At 37.9% G+C, this 15,641-nt stretch overlaps 1 protein-coding gene across 2 annotated transcripts in view; it reads left to right on the top strand.

Moving 5' to 3' along the window:
- Positions 1-430: 430 nt before the first annotated feature.
- The window catches only part of LOC110462969, a 58,509-nt gene continuing 43,298 nt past the window's right edge, over positions 431-15,641 (top strand). The window contains exons 1-2 of one of the 2 annotated variants that reach the window (XM_021517261.1): positions 431-1,055; positions 6,677-7,942. In XM_021517261.1, the coding sequence (XP_021372936.1) occupies positions 7,178-7,942 (765 nt within the window). In that variant the 5' untranslated portion in view covers positions 431-1,055; positions 6,677-7,177. Of the gene's footprint in view, positions 1,229-6,676; positions 7,943-15,641 lie in introns of both variants that reach the window. The other variant, XM_021517260.1, reaches the window with a different exon arrangement.

Raw genomic sequence — 15,641 nt, 5'->3', positions numbered from 1 at the left:
CTAGTTGCTATACATATAGTTTGTCAAGACACAAATGTATACCCCATGGTGTAAGAAAGCAATTTGTGGGGCGGCGCAGTGTTAGACAAGAATGTGTTTGGGCTATATCTTTTTTGAAAATGTTTTCCGTTCTGAAATCCTTCCCGGGCTGAAATTTTCTAAGAAATATTTATTTAATTGGAGCGTTTACGCCACTGATGTTTTTTTATAAATGTATATTACGTAAATCTACCTGGTTGTGTAAGGTAGCAAACACATAAATGTATAAATACCTTACAATTATACACGGAATATTAATGTGCTTTTATACTATCCTGAACCCTGACGTATACTCACAAGAACTGCTGTGTTGCGCATGTGTGATTGTAGCCTATACTGTTCGATATCGATCGATGGACGAGCCAGCATCACATAGCATAATAACAGCATACTGTGTAATGAAGAGAGTACCGAACGGACGGCCACACAATGCAAGTACATGGCCACACACAACCGTACGACCACGCCTGGCCCATCGGGTAATGTGTCATCGTCAACAATTGGTCTTGGACAATTATGAAGCTGACATGGGGTGTCTTTGTTTGGCAGTAACCGGTGCACCCCGGTCGTCGTACGCGATGTGCTTTACGCGAACACCGGATACCTCGTGTACCCGACACAGGTGACTACGTCGAGCATTGTCAGCACGGAACAAGCTATAAATAGATCATTAATAGAGTCGGTTGTGATTTTTACCTACAAGTGACTTATGTGCTAATTGGAGTGTAACAGTGTGCGATGTTTTAAAAAGTGTTGTAAACACTATAAACGACGTGTTTCCTTTCGGTCTTACCTGCTAAACACCTGGCTATGTGACAAAGGCTTCGCGACGACTCCAGCAGCAGACGTGTGTGGCTATAGGGATGGACATTAGCGACAGTTGATGAACAATACCGAATCGTCATACTATACACCTGTCTATTTGAAATCACCTGTAATTACCTGGATAGATGCAAGGTTTAACGTATATACATGTATATAACCTCACCTGGATTACACTGTACGGAAAATATCAGGTACATGTTTATTCAGGAAAATATTAAAATGTATGGGTACGTTTGTTAATATATCTATATTAAGTACTGAACAGTATATGTTCATGTTACCTATAGTGTGGCGATATCTCGAAGACTGGCTAAAACCATAAATGATATATCAACGAAGGATCTGTCTGCTTAAAATTCAAAAGGTAAGAATATTTAGACATGGTCTGGACAGGGACCTGAGAATGTGTTACAGTAAAGCTGTATTTGGACATAAACTGATGTGCTCAGAATAATGTTAGACGTTTTATGGGTTTTGATCAGCTATCGTTAAAATGCCCCCACCCTTATTTGGCAAATGCTGGTTTATTCTGTAGCACAGGGACATACTACTCTGGCGACCGTTTGTTAACATGTCTGATATTGCTCCCTATACATCCGTATAGGCCCATACATATACCAACTGTAACAGTTTTCATGTCCCAGTGAATATTTCTATAAAGATATACATACATTTTTTTTTTAATTTGTATGCACTGGGTTTGAGTCATTACTGATACATACAGAGTAACTTTAGACTCTTGTAATACACATTTTAATATTAAAACTTAAACAATTTGTCCTTTCAAAAGAACGTTTTATAATTAAGATGTTGAAAGCTTCTCCCACTCAGCACATGCTACCTGTAACAGGTGGGATGGATACACGTAAGCATAACAGTGTAAGTGATAAACATATATGTTTTAACTTGTTTTAAATGTTGATATGTGTATTTTTGTATCATAGTGATGAGTACGGTACATGTATATGGTGCCCCATAACTCAATGATATTTTGTGTCATCCTCTACTTTGTACAGTGTGTATGTTTCAATCATCAGATTGTTTAAAACATTATGTAGAACTGCAGATGAGAAACCTTATAGATACATGATTGTTTGTTTGTATATGGTAAAATCATGTATACGTACCAAAAATAACAAATATGACTATAAACAAACGATGACTTCAGGTAAAGGAAATTTATTTCGGACTCATAACATGTGTGTGTATTAAATGTGTGAACAGGTATATAACAGGTGTGTGTATTAAATGTGTTTACAGGTATATAACAGGTGTGTGTATTAAATGTCTTTACAGGTATATAACAGGTGTGTGTATTAAATGTGTTTACAGGTATAAAACAGGTGTGTGTATTACATGTGTGTACAGGTATATAACAGGTGTGTGTATTATATATCTGTACAAGTATATAACATGTGTGTACTGGTATATAACAGGTGTGTGTATTAAATGTGTGTACAAGTATGTAACAGGTGTGTGTATTAAATATGTTTACATGTATATAACATATGTGTGTGTGTTACATGTCTGTACAGGTATATAACAGGTGTGTGTATTACATGTATGTACAGGTATATAACATGTGTATGTATTACATGTATGTACAGGTATATAACATGTGTGTGTATTACATGTATGTACAGGTATATAACAAGTGTGATATTACATATGTGTACATGTATATAACAGGTGTGCGTATTACATGTGTGTACGGATATATAACAGGTGTGTGTATTACGTTTGTGTACAGGTATATAACATGTGTGTGTATTACATGTGTGTACGGGTATATAACAGGTGTGTGTAATACATGTCTGTACAGGCATATAACAGGTGTGTGTATTACATGTCTGTGCAGGAATATAACAGGTGTTTGTATTAAATATGTGTACATATATATAACAAGTGTGTGTATTCCATGCCTGTACATGTATATAACAGGTGTTTGTATTGAATATGTGTACATGTATATAACAAATGTGTGTATTACATGTCTGTATAGGTATATAACAGGTGTGTGTATTACGTTTGTGTACAGGTATATAACATGTGAGTGTATTACATGTATGTACAGGGATATAACATGTGTGTGTATTACATGTGTGTACGGGTATATAACAAGTGTGTGTAATACATGACTGTACAGGTATATACGAGGTGTGTGTATACCTGTACAGGCATGTATTACTCACACTTGTTATATTCCTGTACACATCATTAATACACACACCTCGCATATACCTGTACAGGCATGTAATACACCCACTTGTTATATACATGTACATATATTTAATACAAACACCTGTTATATACCAGTACACACATGTTATATACTTGTACAGATATATAACAGGTGTGTGTATTACGTGTGTGTACAGGTATATAGCAGATGTGTGTATTAAATATGTGTACAGGTATATAACATGTGTGTGTATTAAATGTGTGAACAGGTATATAACAGGTGTGTGTATTACATGTCTGTGCAGGTATATAACAGGTGGTTGTATTAAATATGTGTACATATATATAACAAGTGTGTGTAATACATGTCTGTACAGGCATATAACAGGTGTGTGTATTACATGTATGTACATGTATATATCATGTGTATGTATTACATGTATGTACAGGGATATAACATGTGTGTGTATTACATGTGTGTACGGATATATAACAGGTGTGTGTATTACGTGTGTGTACAGGTATATAGCAGATGTGTGTATTAAATATGTGTACAGGTATATAACAGGGGTGTGTATTACATGTCTGTACAGGTATATAACAGGTGTATGTATTACATGTCTGTACAAGTATATAACAGGTGTGTGTATTACATGTATGTGCAGGTATATAACAGGTGGTTGTATTAAATAAGTGTACATGTATATAACAAGTGTGTCTATTACATGTCTGTGCAGGTATATAACAGGGGTTTGTATTAAATATGTGTACATATATATAACAAGTGTGTGTAATACATGTCTGCACAGGTATATAACAAGTGTGTGTAATACATGCCTGTACAGGTATATACGAGGTGTGTGTATTAATGATGTGTACAGGTATATAACAAGTGTGTGTAATACATGTCTGTACAGGTATATACCAGGTGCGTGTATTAATTATGTGTACAGGTATAGGTATATAACAGGTGTGTGTATTAATTATGTGTACAGGTATATAACAGGTGTGTGTAATACATGTCTGTACAGGTATATACCAGGTGCGTGTATTAATTATGTGTACAGGTATATAACAAGTGTGTGTAATACATGCCTGTACAGGTATATAACAAGTGTGTGTAATACATGTCTGTACAGGTATATAACAGGTGTGTGTATTAAATATGTGTACAGGTATATACAATGTACTAGGTGTGTGTATGACATTTCACCACAGGTGTATGATAGAAGTGTGTTTGTGCTTCAGTGATAGGTTCTATAGGATTACATTACACTATATACAGGTATTTTACATGGAACAACTCTTTCTATTGCTGGACACCTGTTTGTAAGCATAAATAAAGCAGTTTTGAATGTTATTCTAAGGTATTGATCTAAATGTACTTTTAGTACCGATATTAGAGATATGCAAATTATACAAAGATACAAACTGTATACGCTTGTGTAGTCTCTGATTCTAGGCGTGAATAGTAATGTGGTTTTAAAATCGCTATCTGTTTATGAACCATCATGTACAACAACACACGGGGACATCCCTAATGTGATTAGCAAGTCGACACGTTGATTTACAGTGATAGTCTCGTGTATATGTTGCTGACTTTATTGTCACGTGTTTTGAGTTAAGTACATATTGATTTGTAAACATCGTGACATCAGTTATTGAAGGGAGAAGCTTGCCAAGCTATTGGTTGGACGAAACATAAAAAAAATATTACCGATTTTACTCAGCTAAGGAGAATCGCTCTTTAATATACCAGAGGTCCCGGGTTCGATCTCTACCGGTAGCTGACTTCTGTTACTCTTGCGACCCATATATGTATATTTGTCTCTGATTTGTTATAAGCATTTCAAAAACGATTGACCTCGGTTACAAATAGAATAGACGGATGAAGACATAAACATTTTTTTCGCAAGTAGGAGAGAAAGACGGACAAAGGAAAAAGGAGAGAACGAATTCGATGGCGACAGATACATGGGAAGAAAGACGAGGACATATACTATATAAGATAGGAAGAGATAGAAAGATGGGAACAGAGATCAGTGGGGACAGTAGGTAGGATAGAAAGATTGAGACAGATAAATAGAGAAATATAGGAACAGAGAAACGAAAAGAGATATATCAGACGATGATCAAAGACGAAAGATTAAGGCTATATAAAAATAAAGAGGGTTATGATTGTATCATAAGCCATGAGGCTATGGAGTATGAGGCTATAGAGTATGAGGGAGGCTATAGAGTATGAGGCTATGGATGGTGCTCTTGGTTGGGAGCGGGGATGCATGGGGGATGTGTAAGTGGAGATGGGGTTGTGAGGCTGAAATAATTAGGGTTGTTGAATGAATGGCTAAATACGGAATCATTGCAAAGAGAAAATACGTCCCTAACGTAAAGGGTACATCGACGAAGACCGAGCTTAATTAATCGGTGAGATTGACCACCCGTGAACCTGGTACATTCCCCTATACATCACCTGCCGCTATACAACCTGACGTCCCGAACCAATTATCCGTGCTTCAATGACTTATTGTATGACTGAATTAATCCGATTGATGCTATCGAAAGCCAGACATTATCTCTAAGGTTGTGTAGTATGTTCATTTTAAAGGAACACAGGTCATGAATAGGGTATTCTAAATATATATAAACTTTTATCGGCAGAAAACATTAAGATCTTTGTGCTTAAACAATCCACATATAGAAGTGGGCTTTCAAATAAGATTTGTCTTTAAGATTTCATTTAAACCCGATTGTGAATAAAAATAAACAACAGCCACGTGTCTGTGTATACTCTGTACTTGACCTTTGACCTCTATATGTGGTTGATCGATTTTCGTTGATTACATTTACTTATGGCGCAGTGATGTTACCTATGCGAGCGAAACTTTTGTCAGACTTTTTATAACCCTCTCTGCTGTGTATTTACGAACTGAAAATGAATAATTGATCACCAACAATAGCGGACGAACCACGTGCTTGACAGATGTTAACAGACACAGCCCTAAGTTAGTGTTACCTGGTCTTAATTACCGCATGCTCACGAGGAAAAACGGGTACAGGAAGGTAGTTATTAATACTGAATTGCATTGTGTTTCTGGGTCTAAAATCGGGGCTGTAGTTTCATATTCGGTCCTGGAAGAGAAAAGTGTTGTTTACGCATAGAATTTATGTAGGCAGTGTTCGATTATGAAGATGGGGCATTATCGGCGCTATTAATGCAACGCGTACAGAATCGGGTCACCGGATTGAAACCATCGATTGTTGGTTTTGAGATTGTGTTGGTGTAGAAGCGACAATGAACTATATATATATACGTCTATCAGAAGGAACGGTTTGTCTGAGACTAAGAAATTTAAAGGACATTGTTTATTACCGACAAATACAATGCAAGCGCTATTGTGCGGACGTGAAATAAGTTGAACAGCATAAGATCACATAATATTATAAAAGCAGAAAAATGATCCTTAAGGACGAAGAAATACATGTAATATAAAAAGACAAATTCTCAACGAGTCTCTAGTACTTTCATCTCGTCAAGGAGATTTTTCAGATAACACTGTATCTGTTCTAATCAATGATTCCTGCATTATTTAATTGATTTTATTTTTACTTTTTGAAAATTTTCTTTCAGAACTGAACTACAGGAACTTTATATGGTCTGGTACCAGTGGAAGACAAGAAATCATGAATTCACACTGCCCAAGTAAACAAGACCGACAGAATGGCCAGCGACGTCAAAGATTTACTTATTGGTAAAAATACATGGGATAAAAGTCTTTTATATTGGAATCTGTCGGGGAGTAAGGGATTCCCCGGAAACGAAGTCTACTCATCTCTGGATCCTAATCAATGATCATAGGGAGTGCAAACGTATGTAAGTACATCGGAGGAATTTACCTAAGAGCGGAGTGATACATAAAAATCCATTTGATAGTTGTATGGATATATTCGACCGTCTTCACCGGAAGTTCGAGGTGATGTTTTATTCATGGAAGAGGCTTAATCAAGAGTAGTGTTACTGTCTTCCGCAAACGACAGAAAAATGGTGTCTATGTTTGGCGAGTTAGAGTAATAGAAGTCAAGGGTAAATGTCAGAAGGGGAAACGTGTTTTGTGGCGAGCATGTCACAACGATGTCTGAATTTGTGATCAACGTTCTCTGGCTGGTGTTATCTCCCCTTGCTGGCGTCACTGGCGTTATAACCGCCGTCGTTATCGCTCACTACACACCTTTTTATCACGGTTCAGATATTCTTCTTTTCTCATACGCAATCACAATGTCCATCAACAGTCTTCTGCTGCCGTCTGTTCCCGCGCTTGTGGAGATAACCGGAAACACGTGGCCGGATATTCTGTGTCAGTTCTATGTTTGGGCGTTCATCACCTTCAGGGTTCTACAGGTGCTTACCTTATTGTCTCTCTCCGTCTTGTGGTCGGCAATTATGAAATACTCGACAAGAGGGAAACGGATAAAATTTACAACAATTGTAAAGGGAGTTGTCCCTACGATATGGGTCCTATCGGCTGTGTTGGGGCTTCTACCAATAATAGGGGCTGTTCCAGATACGTTTCATTCGGAGGGAAAGTGTCATTTTCTCAGCAGTGATCTTGGACAGGGAATGGCGGTTACAATGGGAGTGATTGTGTTTAGTTGTGTTGTGTTTTCAGTAATTTGTGTGTGTGACGCGACAGTTTTGTTGAAGTACGTCAGACGCGTTGCGCTGGTGAAATACGGGGCGGGGCGGTTTTATCTGCCCCAAAAGAGATCTAGTGTCCCCGGGGCAGGTACCTACACGATACATGAGAGGTATCATCAGCTGACATTTGCCTGGGACGTATGTCGTCTTGTCCTGGTGTGGGTCCTTGGAAGTGGACTGGTCAGTCACATACCGTACGCCGTAAGTATTGCTCATTCTCACTCTGCACCCATCAACCCCGAAACCATATCGGCGCAATGGTCAATGAATTTGATTTTCTGAGCCTTGGGTTGTATATGTATATTAAGTCTGGCAATAAAAAAAAAAAAAAAAAAAAAACATGTGATAAAAAGCAGAAATATAAAGCGATGACTATGCATATGGATTTAAGCATCAAAGATGTTCATACTATACATGTATATAGACCATTTTACAAATGTATCAGTGTGTCGTACCATGTGACTGGTCCCTGTGAGTATTCCTATAACCATACTGTCAAGTGTTGCCCCTGCAATTGCAATTCGGCAGTTTTACCGCGTTAAGATGTCTGTTTCAATAATCATATGTTACAATATATATCTGCTTGATGAAGGCTTTCAAACATGTTTGCTCTCCAGTTAACGTTAAAGGTGCGACGATAATCACCTCATTGATGCAATGACGAATTCTGTAGATCAACGCAATGTAATGATCATAGCATGTGCACTACAATTCCAAGCCGTTTCAGGTTCGGTCCAGTTTCCCCCAGATACCATTCGTCAAATGCTTAGAAATATATAAAGCAATATGTCGACTGCAAATGATGCTGCGCATTCCCCTTTAAAATACCACTATTTAGTTTTTCAATTTTATATTGATCTCATTTCAGAGTATTGTGCTTTGATGCGAAAGGAACTATTAAAATACACATCATGTACTTTTAAGGAGATTTTTTGGGAAAAGAATTATTCCAAGTGATCTTTGGGTATATTTATTGCTAGTGTTTGTTTTTGTCTGTTTGGCAATAGAAGGAATACGGCTATACTTGGACATTGGGTAAACTTAATTAAAATCGTTTAAGACGCGGCCAGTATTTACATTGACAGACATTTGTCAGATAGTCCCTTTACTGAGTGTTCAAACAAGTCTACAGACGGCAAAGGCGCATTCAGCGTAGGTCTAAAAGAATTTACCATTCCTGTGTGATATAGACAGAGATCTTCAAACTTGCGGGCGAAATTTTTAAAATTCAGAACGGGGCCAATTTACAGTGGAATAAATAATTTTAAAATCCATTAAATGATAAAGAAGTTAATATTTTGCCTCAAGATGACGGTTACACCTATCGATCAAATAAATTGGAAAACAATGTGAGAAAATAAGTTCATATACACGTACATTTGTACATGTATCAAATTGATGTGAGAATAGACATATACGACCCTCGGGTATACACTTCACTTTTGGGGACAAGTCCGGACCAAACTCTGTCCTTTGGGTTATGCCTTTCTACTATACATCAATACATAGACAAAGTCGTAAAACCTTTCCCTAGCACAAACGGGAATGCTATAAAGTGTGGGAGAATGGTTCTGCATCTACATACATCCAGTGTTGGCAACTTGTAGCAACTCTTTAACGGCTGAATCACAAGGTAACGCTGGGAAGCTAGGCCGATCTTGTAAAAAAGCTACTACCGCCAACCTTAAGCTTACATCGGAGCGTTTAATTTATTTAAAATTGTTCTGAGGAATATCGAGAAGTACAATTCGGTGAATCTTCAGCCTGTATCTACGTTTTATAATCGTTTCTCGTTTTTCTCTCGCCTTCCTAACATTTATTTTCCAGCGCCTTTCTTGGCAATGCCTCGTTTTTTGCCTCATTGTTGAACGTTAACCCAATTAGGGTAGACAATGGGTTTTGTTCTTTTGTTCTCAGGTCGGGATATGATGCATTAGTCTTTAACAATAGTAGTTGTTATTCACTGCTTAACGTACAGCCTTTAAGGTAATCGCAACAAGTGGTTTACCCGTTGTAAGTATAATATAAATACCGGCCGTGTGAAATACTTTTTTCGGTCCCTTCGGCGTGGTATTTCAGTGAGGTAGCACTCTAAAGTCGGCATCAGCTCCACTCTATCGCAAGGAAGCAAGTACACCAACAAACCATATTAAAAGAACGCTAAACCAAAAGAAACCAAACCAACTTCACATTCAATATAAGCGAGACCTATGGCAATATCTGTTCTGTTCGAGACGTCCTTTACTCCAAGTTAACTGTTCTTCTTGTTAAATATATATATAGGTAATATGTTGACGTCACATCCGGTCATTGACCAATGGCGGTAAACCACACGCTGACCTAAATAAACATGCTCGATTTATGTAATTGGCATCTTTCATTGACTACGGTAACAATAGGCCAGTCGGGACTGACAAATAATAGGAAATTGTGATCAAATATTGATTAAGGGTCATTCTCTCTATCTGTGTACGCGTTCTGCTTACTCCGACGATGCTATCCCGATTTCACACAAATTATTCTGTACATAGTCCGTTTCAAACGCCGAAGACCATATTTGACTCTCACAGACAGGGTACATGTAAGGATCTCAAAATCTACAGACACATTGTATATACAACTGTACATATATAGCGTTTATTTAAACTGTATGTTATTAAATTTAATTCCAGTTGAATTAGACAGATATCGTATCCACAAGAATTTGATTAAATATTATTATTTCAATAATTACAATGTACGTTCTAAACGGCCCATCAAAACAGAAAAAATATCATCATAACACATAATTGGTCGATAAAATTGGTATAAAAAACGGAAAAGTCTTAAGACAAACGTCAACTTGAATATCAAAGTTGACTATGGAACCCTATATCTGTTGGAACAGACAAACAGTTTTCAGATAGTCAAGAATTGAAGAGATATTTATTGTTTCGAAAAACGATGCAAGACTTATTGTGTTATTATCGGCATTTTCTCGTGTTGGCTGAAAGTCAATGCAGTCTAATAACAAGTGTTTTACTGTGAACGGTTCTTGACATCGTATGCACTAAACAAGTTTAATTAAGCCCAAAACCGATGCTAATTTTTCACCAAATCATCAACAACAAACACATTTTATTGTTGTCGATGGGCCGTTAAACACAAACAAACAAGCAAACCAAACACATAGTTCACACTGGTAAACTTATTACAAATCTTATCACCCTTTTAAGAGAAGTAGTTTTTACAAGTGTTTGATCTGTACAGAACGTTCCTGAAGTGTCGAACCTCAAACAAGCTGAATGTAGGTTTTATTGATTGGTTCATCTGTTGACTTACCGAATGCATAATACCACGGAATTAGATTAGATGATACGTAGCAATGTCGTTGAATTAAAGATAAAATCGACACATACTAAATATAATCTGTATCCTGTGGAAAATTAAATTTGTAATCCGTCATAATTTCATCATCTTAAAGTTCTTAGTAATGCGACTTTAGTACTTTTTAATATTATCTGCAAAAAAATGATTTATCCTTAATGATGGGACATCATCCCACAATTTCGTTGAAGTCGGAGGAAAAAAGTACACGTATTTGAATAAATAGAGGATTTATGATATAACTCATCATTTGGAAGATGGCAGGTTTTGTTAAATTCTCCTAATTAAATTTCCGACATAGCAGCGATAATGTTCCTTAAACATGCTATATACGAATTTAACTCATTTGTCAGTTAAACAACATTTATTTGACGTTTCATGCGGGCTACGCTCACGGAACTCGGTAAATAACCTTTTTGTACTCTCACCGGTCTCAGAAAATGAAGCGCGATGACTTTTCTTTTTAAATACATTAAAAACCATTTTAACTTTAAAAAAACCCACCTCCACCTAATCACTTTCGATTAGAAGATTTTGAGGTGAATATTTTGCACAAAACCCTTAGAAACCAGTGTAGCTCCTAAAGTTTATGCCTCTTCTGCCTTGTTGACCGCGGTGGCCAAGTGGTTAATGCGTCTGACATTCTGCTACCACTAGCCCTCCACCACTGGGTCGCGGGTTTGCAGTCACCAGGTACTGGCCGTAGGTCGGTGGTTTTTCTCCGGGAATTCCGGCTTTCCTCCACCACCAAAACCTGGCACGTCCGTCAATGTCCATAGTTGTTAAAAGGACGTAAATCACAAAACAAACCAAACCAAACCCTGTTGACAATGCAACTCGCAATTGTGGACACACCCGAGTGAGAACGCTTTTGGTTATTTTATTTTAGAACATGAACATTTTACGAGTGATAGAACTATTATATTATGATGCAGATGTCAAAACTTTTAATATTTAGTTAGACTTGGAATACATTCTGTTTGGAAATTCACAGCTTGTTATTGGATTCTTTTATAAATAATTTAGATATGTGCAAAATAAAAATCATAAAATCTAGCTATATTATCTGAAAAATATGCCTGTTTTCAATGTTACCATCGTCATTGTAAGGCGTTAATAAGTTGTCATACCTTGATGCCTAATCAAGTGTCTGCGTCTGGCATAAACATGTTTAGACTAATTGGAAGAAAAGCCTAAATGCGTATGGTTTATGAGGAGTTTGTGTTCTTGTGTGTGTGTGTGCTCTAGACACAGTCGTTTTATCAATAAATCGATTTGGTTAATGCTCTAAAGTCCCTGTTTACTACTGCCGCTTTCTGATATAAATAATTCTGTATATTGTGTAGAAAAGTATATACAGTACACAAATAACTGTCTTTAGTGCCTACACATCATCATACAGACGATATGAGCGGTTTACATATTTCAATATTTTATTTGCGTTTATGCGTATGGTAATGTTTGGCTAATTTTTATCAATAAACGATGAAGAAATATTTGAATTTTTCGTTATCGAGTTTATTCGAAAACAAATCGTGAAAATAAAAATCTTCCGAAACTTAAATGATTTCAAGTATGTACATGAATAGAACAGTTCACCATTTGATTTCAGACGTGTAAACGTTGCACAAACAATACGAAATCTTATTTACATAATTCTAAGCCATTGCCCTTATGTCAACTGCGCAGACTGCCTATCGATATAAAATAACCTCGGGAGCTCGGAGTAGATACAACAGACCGATTACATCTTTGCATGGCACTACGCCGTGTACACATGCTGTTCGAATTACTGAAGACATGAATAGCTCTTTTCTTATTTACTTTTCTCAAAGTAAGATATAAATACATCGCCTAACACCACTTCCGTTTCCCCCATGTGCACCAAAGGGACTTGTGCAATGAAATAAAATACTCGCTTTTAACACTACTTCCGGGCTCGAAAAGTGCATGAAAGGGACTCGAGTTATAGGTTGGGTTCTGTAATATACAGTCGTAAATGGTATACGGATATGGTGGGAACGAGCTAAGCGAATCGAATAGACTACAGCTTTCTGGAGGTTTTTTCCCGTGAAACACACTTCGTTGTTCAGGAGTAATCAAATAAGTTCGCTGTCAGCAATAACGGCAGTTACATACTCCCGACCCGACTATTAACCCAGCTGTCGTACCAATGCTAATTAGTTTATAAAAAAACTTCCTCAAGCGAAAATATCAATAATATGTTTTCCACAGATCATGTTTAAAATAACAATGGGTTAACGTCACAATAACTGCATGATTGGCTTAACTAAAATGCACACAATGAAGAGTTTTAGTGGTACATACGAATTTTAATTAGGAAATATTATGATAATGATTTTTTTTTTATAACGAAGGTTTTCGTACATGCAGTGCTGGAATTGTTATCAAATGCGTTACTGAGGAATCTTCTCTGATACTTGTGTAGCGACTCGAGGCTGCGTTCGATACATACTACGTATACGTACATGTAGCTGTCCGATGATGCGTTCGATACGAGATACGAACTATGTATTCGTTCAGGGTGTCTTTCGATATACCAAAAAGCTGACCGAGGATGCGTTCGATAACAATGTGTAGTTGTATAAAGCTTCATTTGAACCGTAGTATATACAGCTACAAAGGTTTTACGTCCAAAGCTGAGTTCGAAACGCACTGTGTAACTATCAGAAGCTGCGTTCGATACACACACTGTGTACATATCAGAACCTGTGTCCGATACACACGCTATGTAACTATCAGAAGCTGCGTTCGATACACACGCTATGTAACTATCAGAAGCTGCGTTCGATACACACGCTATGTAACTATCAGAAGCTGCGTTCGATACACACGCTATGTAACTATCAGAAGCTGCGTTCGATACACACGCTATGTAACTATCAGAAGCTGCGTTCGATACACACGCTATGTAACTATCAGAAGCTGCGTTCGATACACACACTTTGTAACTATCAGAAGCTGTGTCCATGCACACACTATGTGCCTATCAGAAGTTGCGTTCGATACACACGCTATGTAACTATCAGAAGCTGCGTTCGATACACACGCTATGTAACTTCCAGAAGCTGCGTTCGATACACACGCTATGTAACTATCAGAAGCTGCGTTCGATACACACGCTATGTAACTATCAGAAGCTGCGTTCGATACACACGCTATGTAACTATCAGAAGCTGCGTTCGATACACACGCTATGTAACTATCAGAAGCTGCGTTCGATACACACGCTATGTAACTATCAGAAGCTGCGTTCGATACACACGCTATGTAACTATCAGAAGCTGCGTTCGATACACACGCTATGTAACTATCAGAAGCTGCGTTCGATACACACGCTATGTAACTATCAGAAGCTGCGTTCGATACACACGCTATGTAACTATCAGAAGCTGCGTTCGATACACACGCTATGTAACTATCAGAAGCTGCGTTCGATACACACGCTATGTAACTATCAGAAGCTGCGTTCGATACACACGCTATGTAACTATCAGAAGCTGCGTTCGATACACACACTTTGTAACTATCAGAAGCTGTGTCCATGCACACACTATGTGCCTATCAGAAGTTGCGTTCGATACACACGCTATGTAACTATCAGAAGCTGCGTTCGATACACACGCTATGTAACTTCCAGAAGCTGCGTTCGATACACACGCTATGTAACTATCAGAAGCTGCGTTCGATACACACGCTATGTAACTATCAGAAGCTGCGTTCGATACACACGCTATGTAACTATCAGAAGCTGCGTTCGATACACACGCTATGTAACTATCAGAAGCTGCGTTCGATACACACGCTATGTAACTATCAGAAGCTGCGTTCGATACACACGCTATGTAACTATCAGAAGCTGCGTTCGATACACACGCTATGTAACTATCAGAAGCTGCGTTCGATACACACGCTATGTAACTATCAGAAGCTGCGTTCGATACACACGCTATGTAACTATCAGAAGCTGCGTTCGATACACACGCTATGTAACTATCAGAAGCTGCGTTCGATACACACGCTATGTAACTATCAGAAGCTGCGTTCGATACACACGCTATGTAACTATCAGAAGCTGCGTTCGATACACACACTTTGTAACTATCAGAAGCTGTGTCCATGCACACACTATGTGCCTATCAGAAGTTGCGTTCGATACACACGCTATGTAACTATCAGAAGCTGCGTTCGATACACACGCTATGTAACTTCCAGAAGCTGCGTTCGATACACACGCTATGTAACTATCAGAAGCTGCGTTCGATACACACGCTATGTAACTATCAGAAGCTGCGTTCGATACACACGCTATGTAACTATCAGAAGCTGCGTTCGATACACACGCTATGTAACTATCAGAAGCTGCGTTCGATACACACGCTATGTAACTATCAGAAGCTGCGTTCGATACACACGCTATGTAACTATCAGAAGCTGCGTTCGATACACACGCTATGTAACTATCAGAAGCTGCGTTCGATACACACGCTATGTAACTATCAGAAGCTGCGTT

Source organism: Mizuhopecten yessoensis, unplaced genomic scaffold (genome assembly GCF_002113885.1).
Source record: "Mizuhopecten yessoensis strain PY_sf001 unplaced genomic scaffold, ASM211388v2 scaffold10847, whole genome shotgun sequence".
In the NCBI taxonomy this organism is placed as follows: domain Eukaryota; kingdom Metazoa; phylum Mollusca; class Bivalvia; order Pectinida; family Pectinidae; genus Mizuhopecten; species Mizuhopecten yessoensis.
Note: the sequence above shows the minus strand (reverse complement) of the source record. Positions and strands in the feature narration are given on the sequence as shown.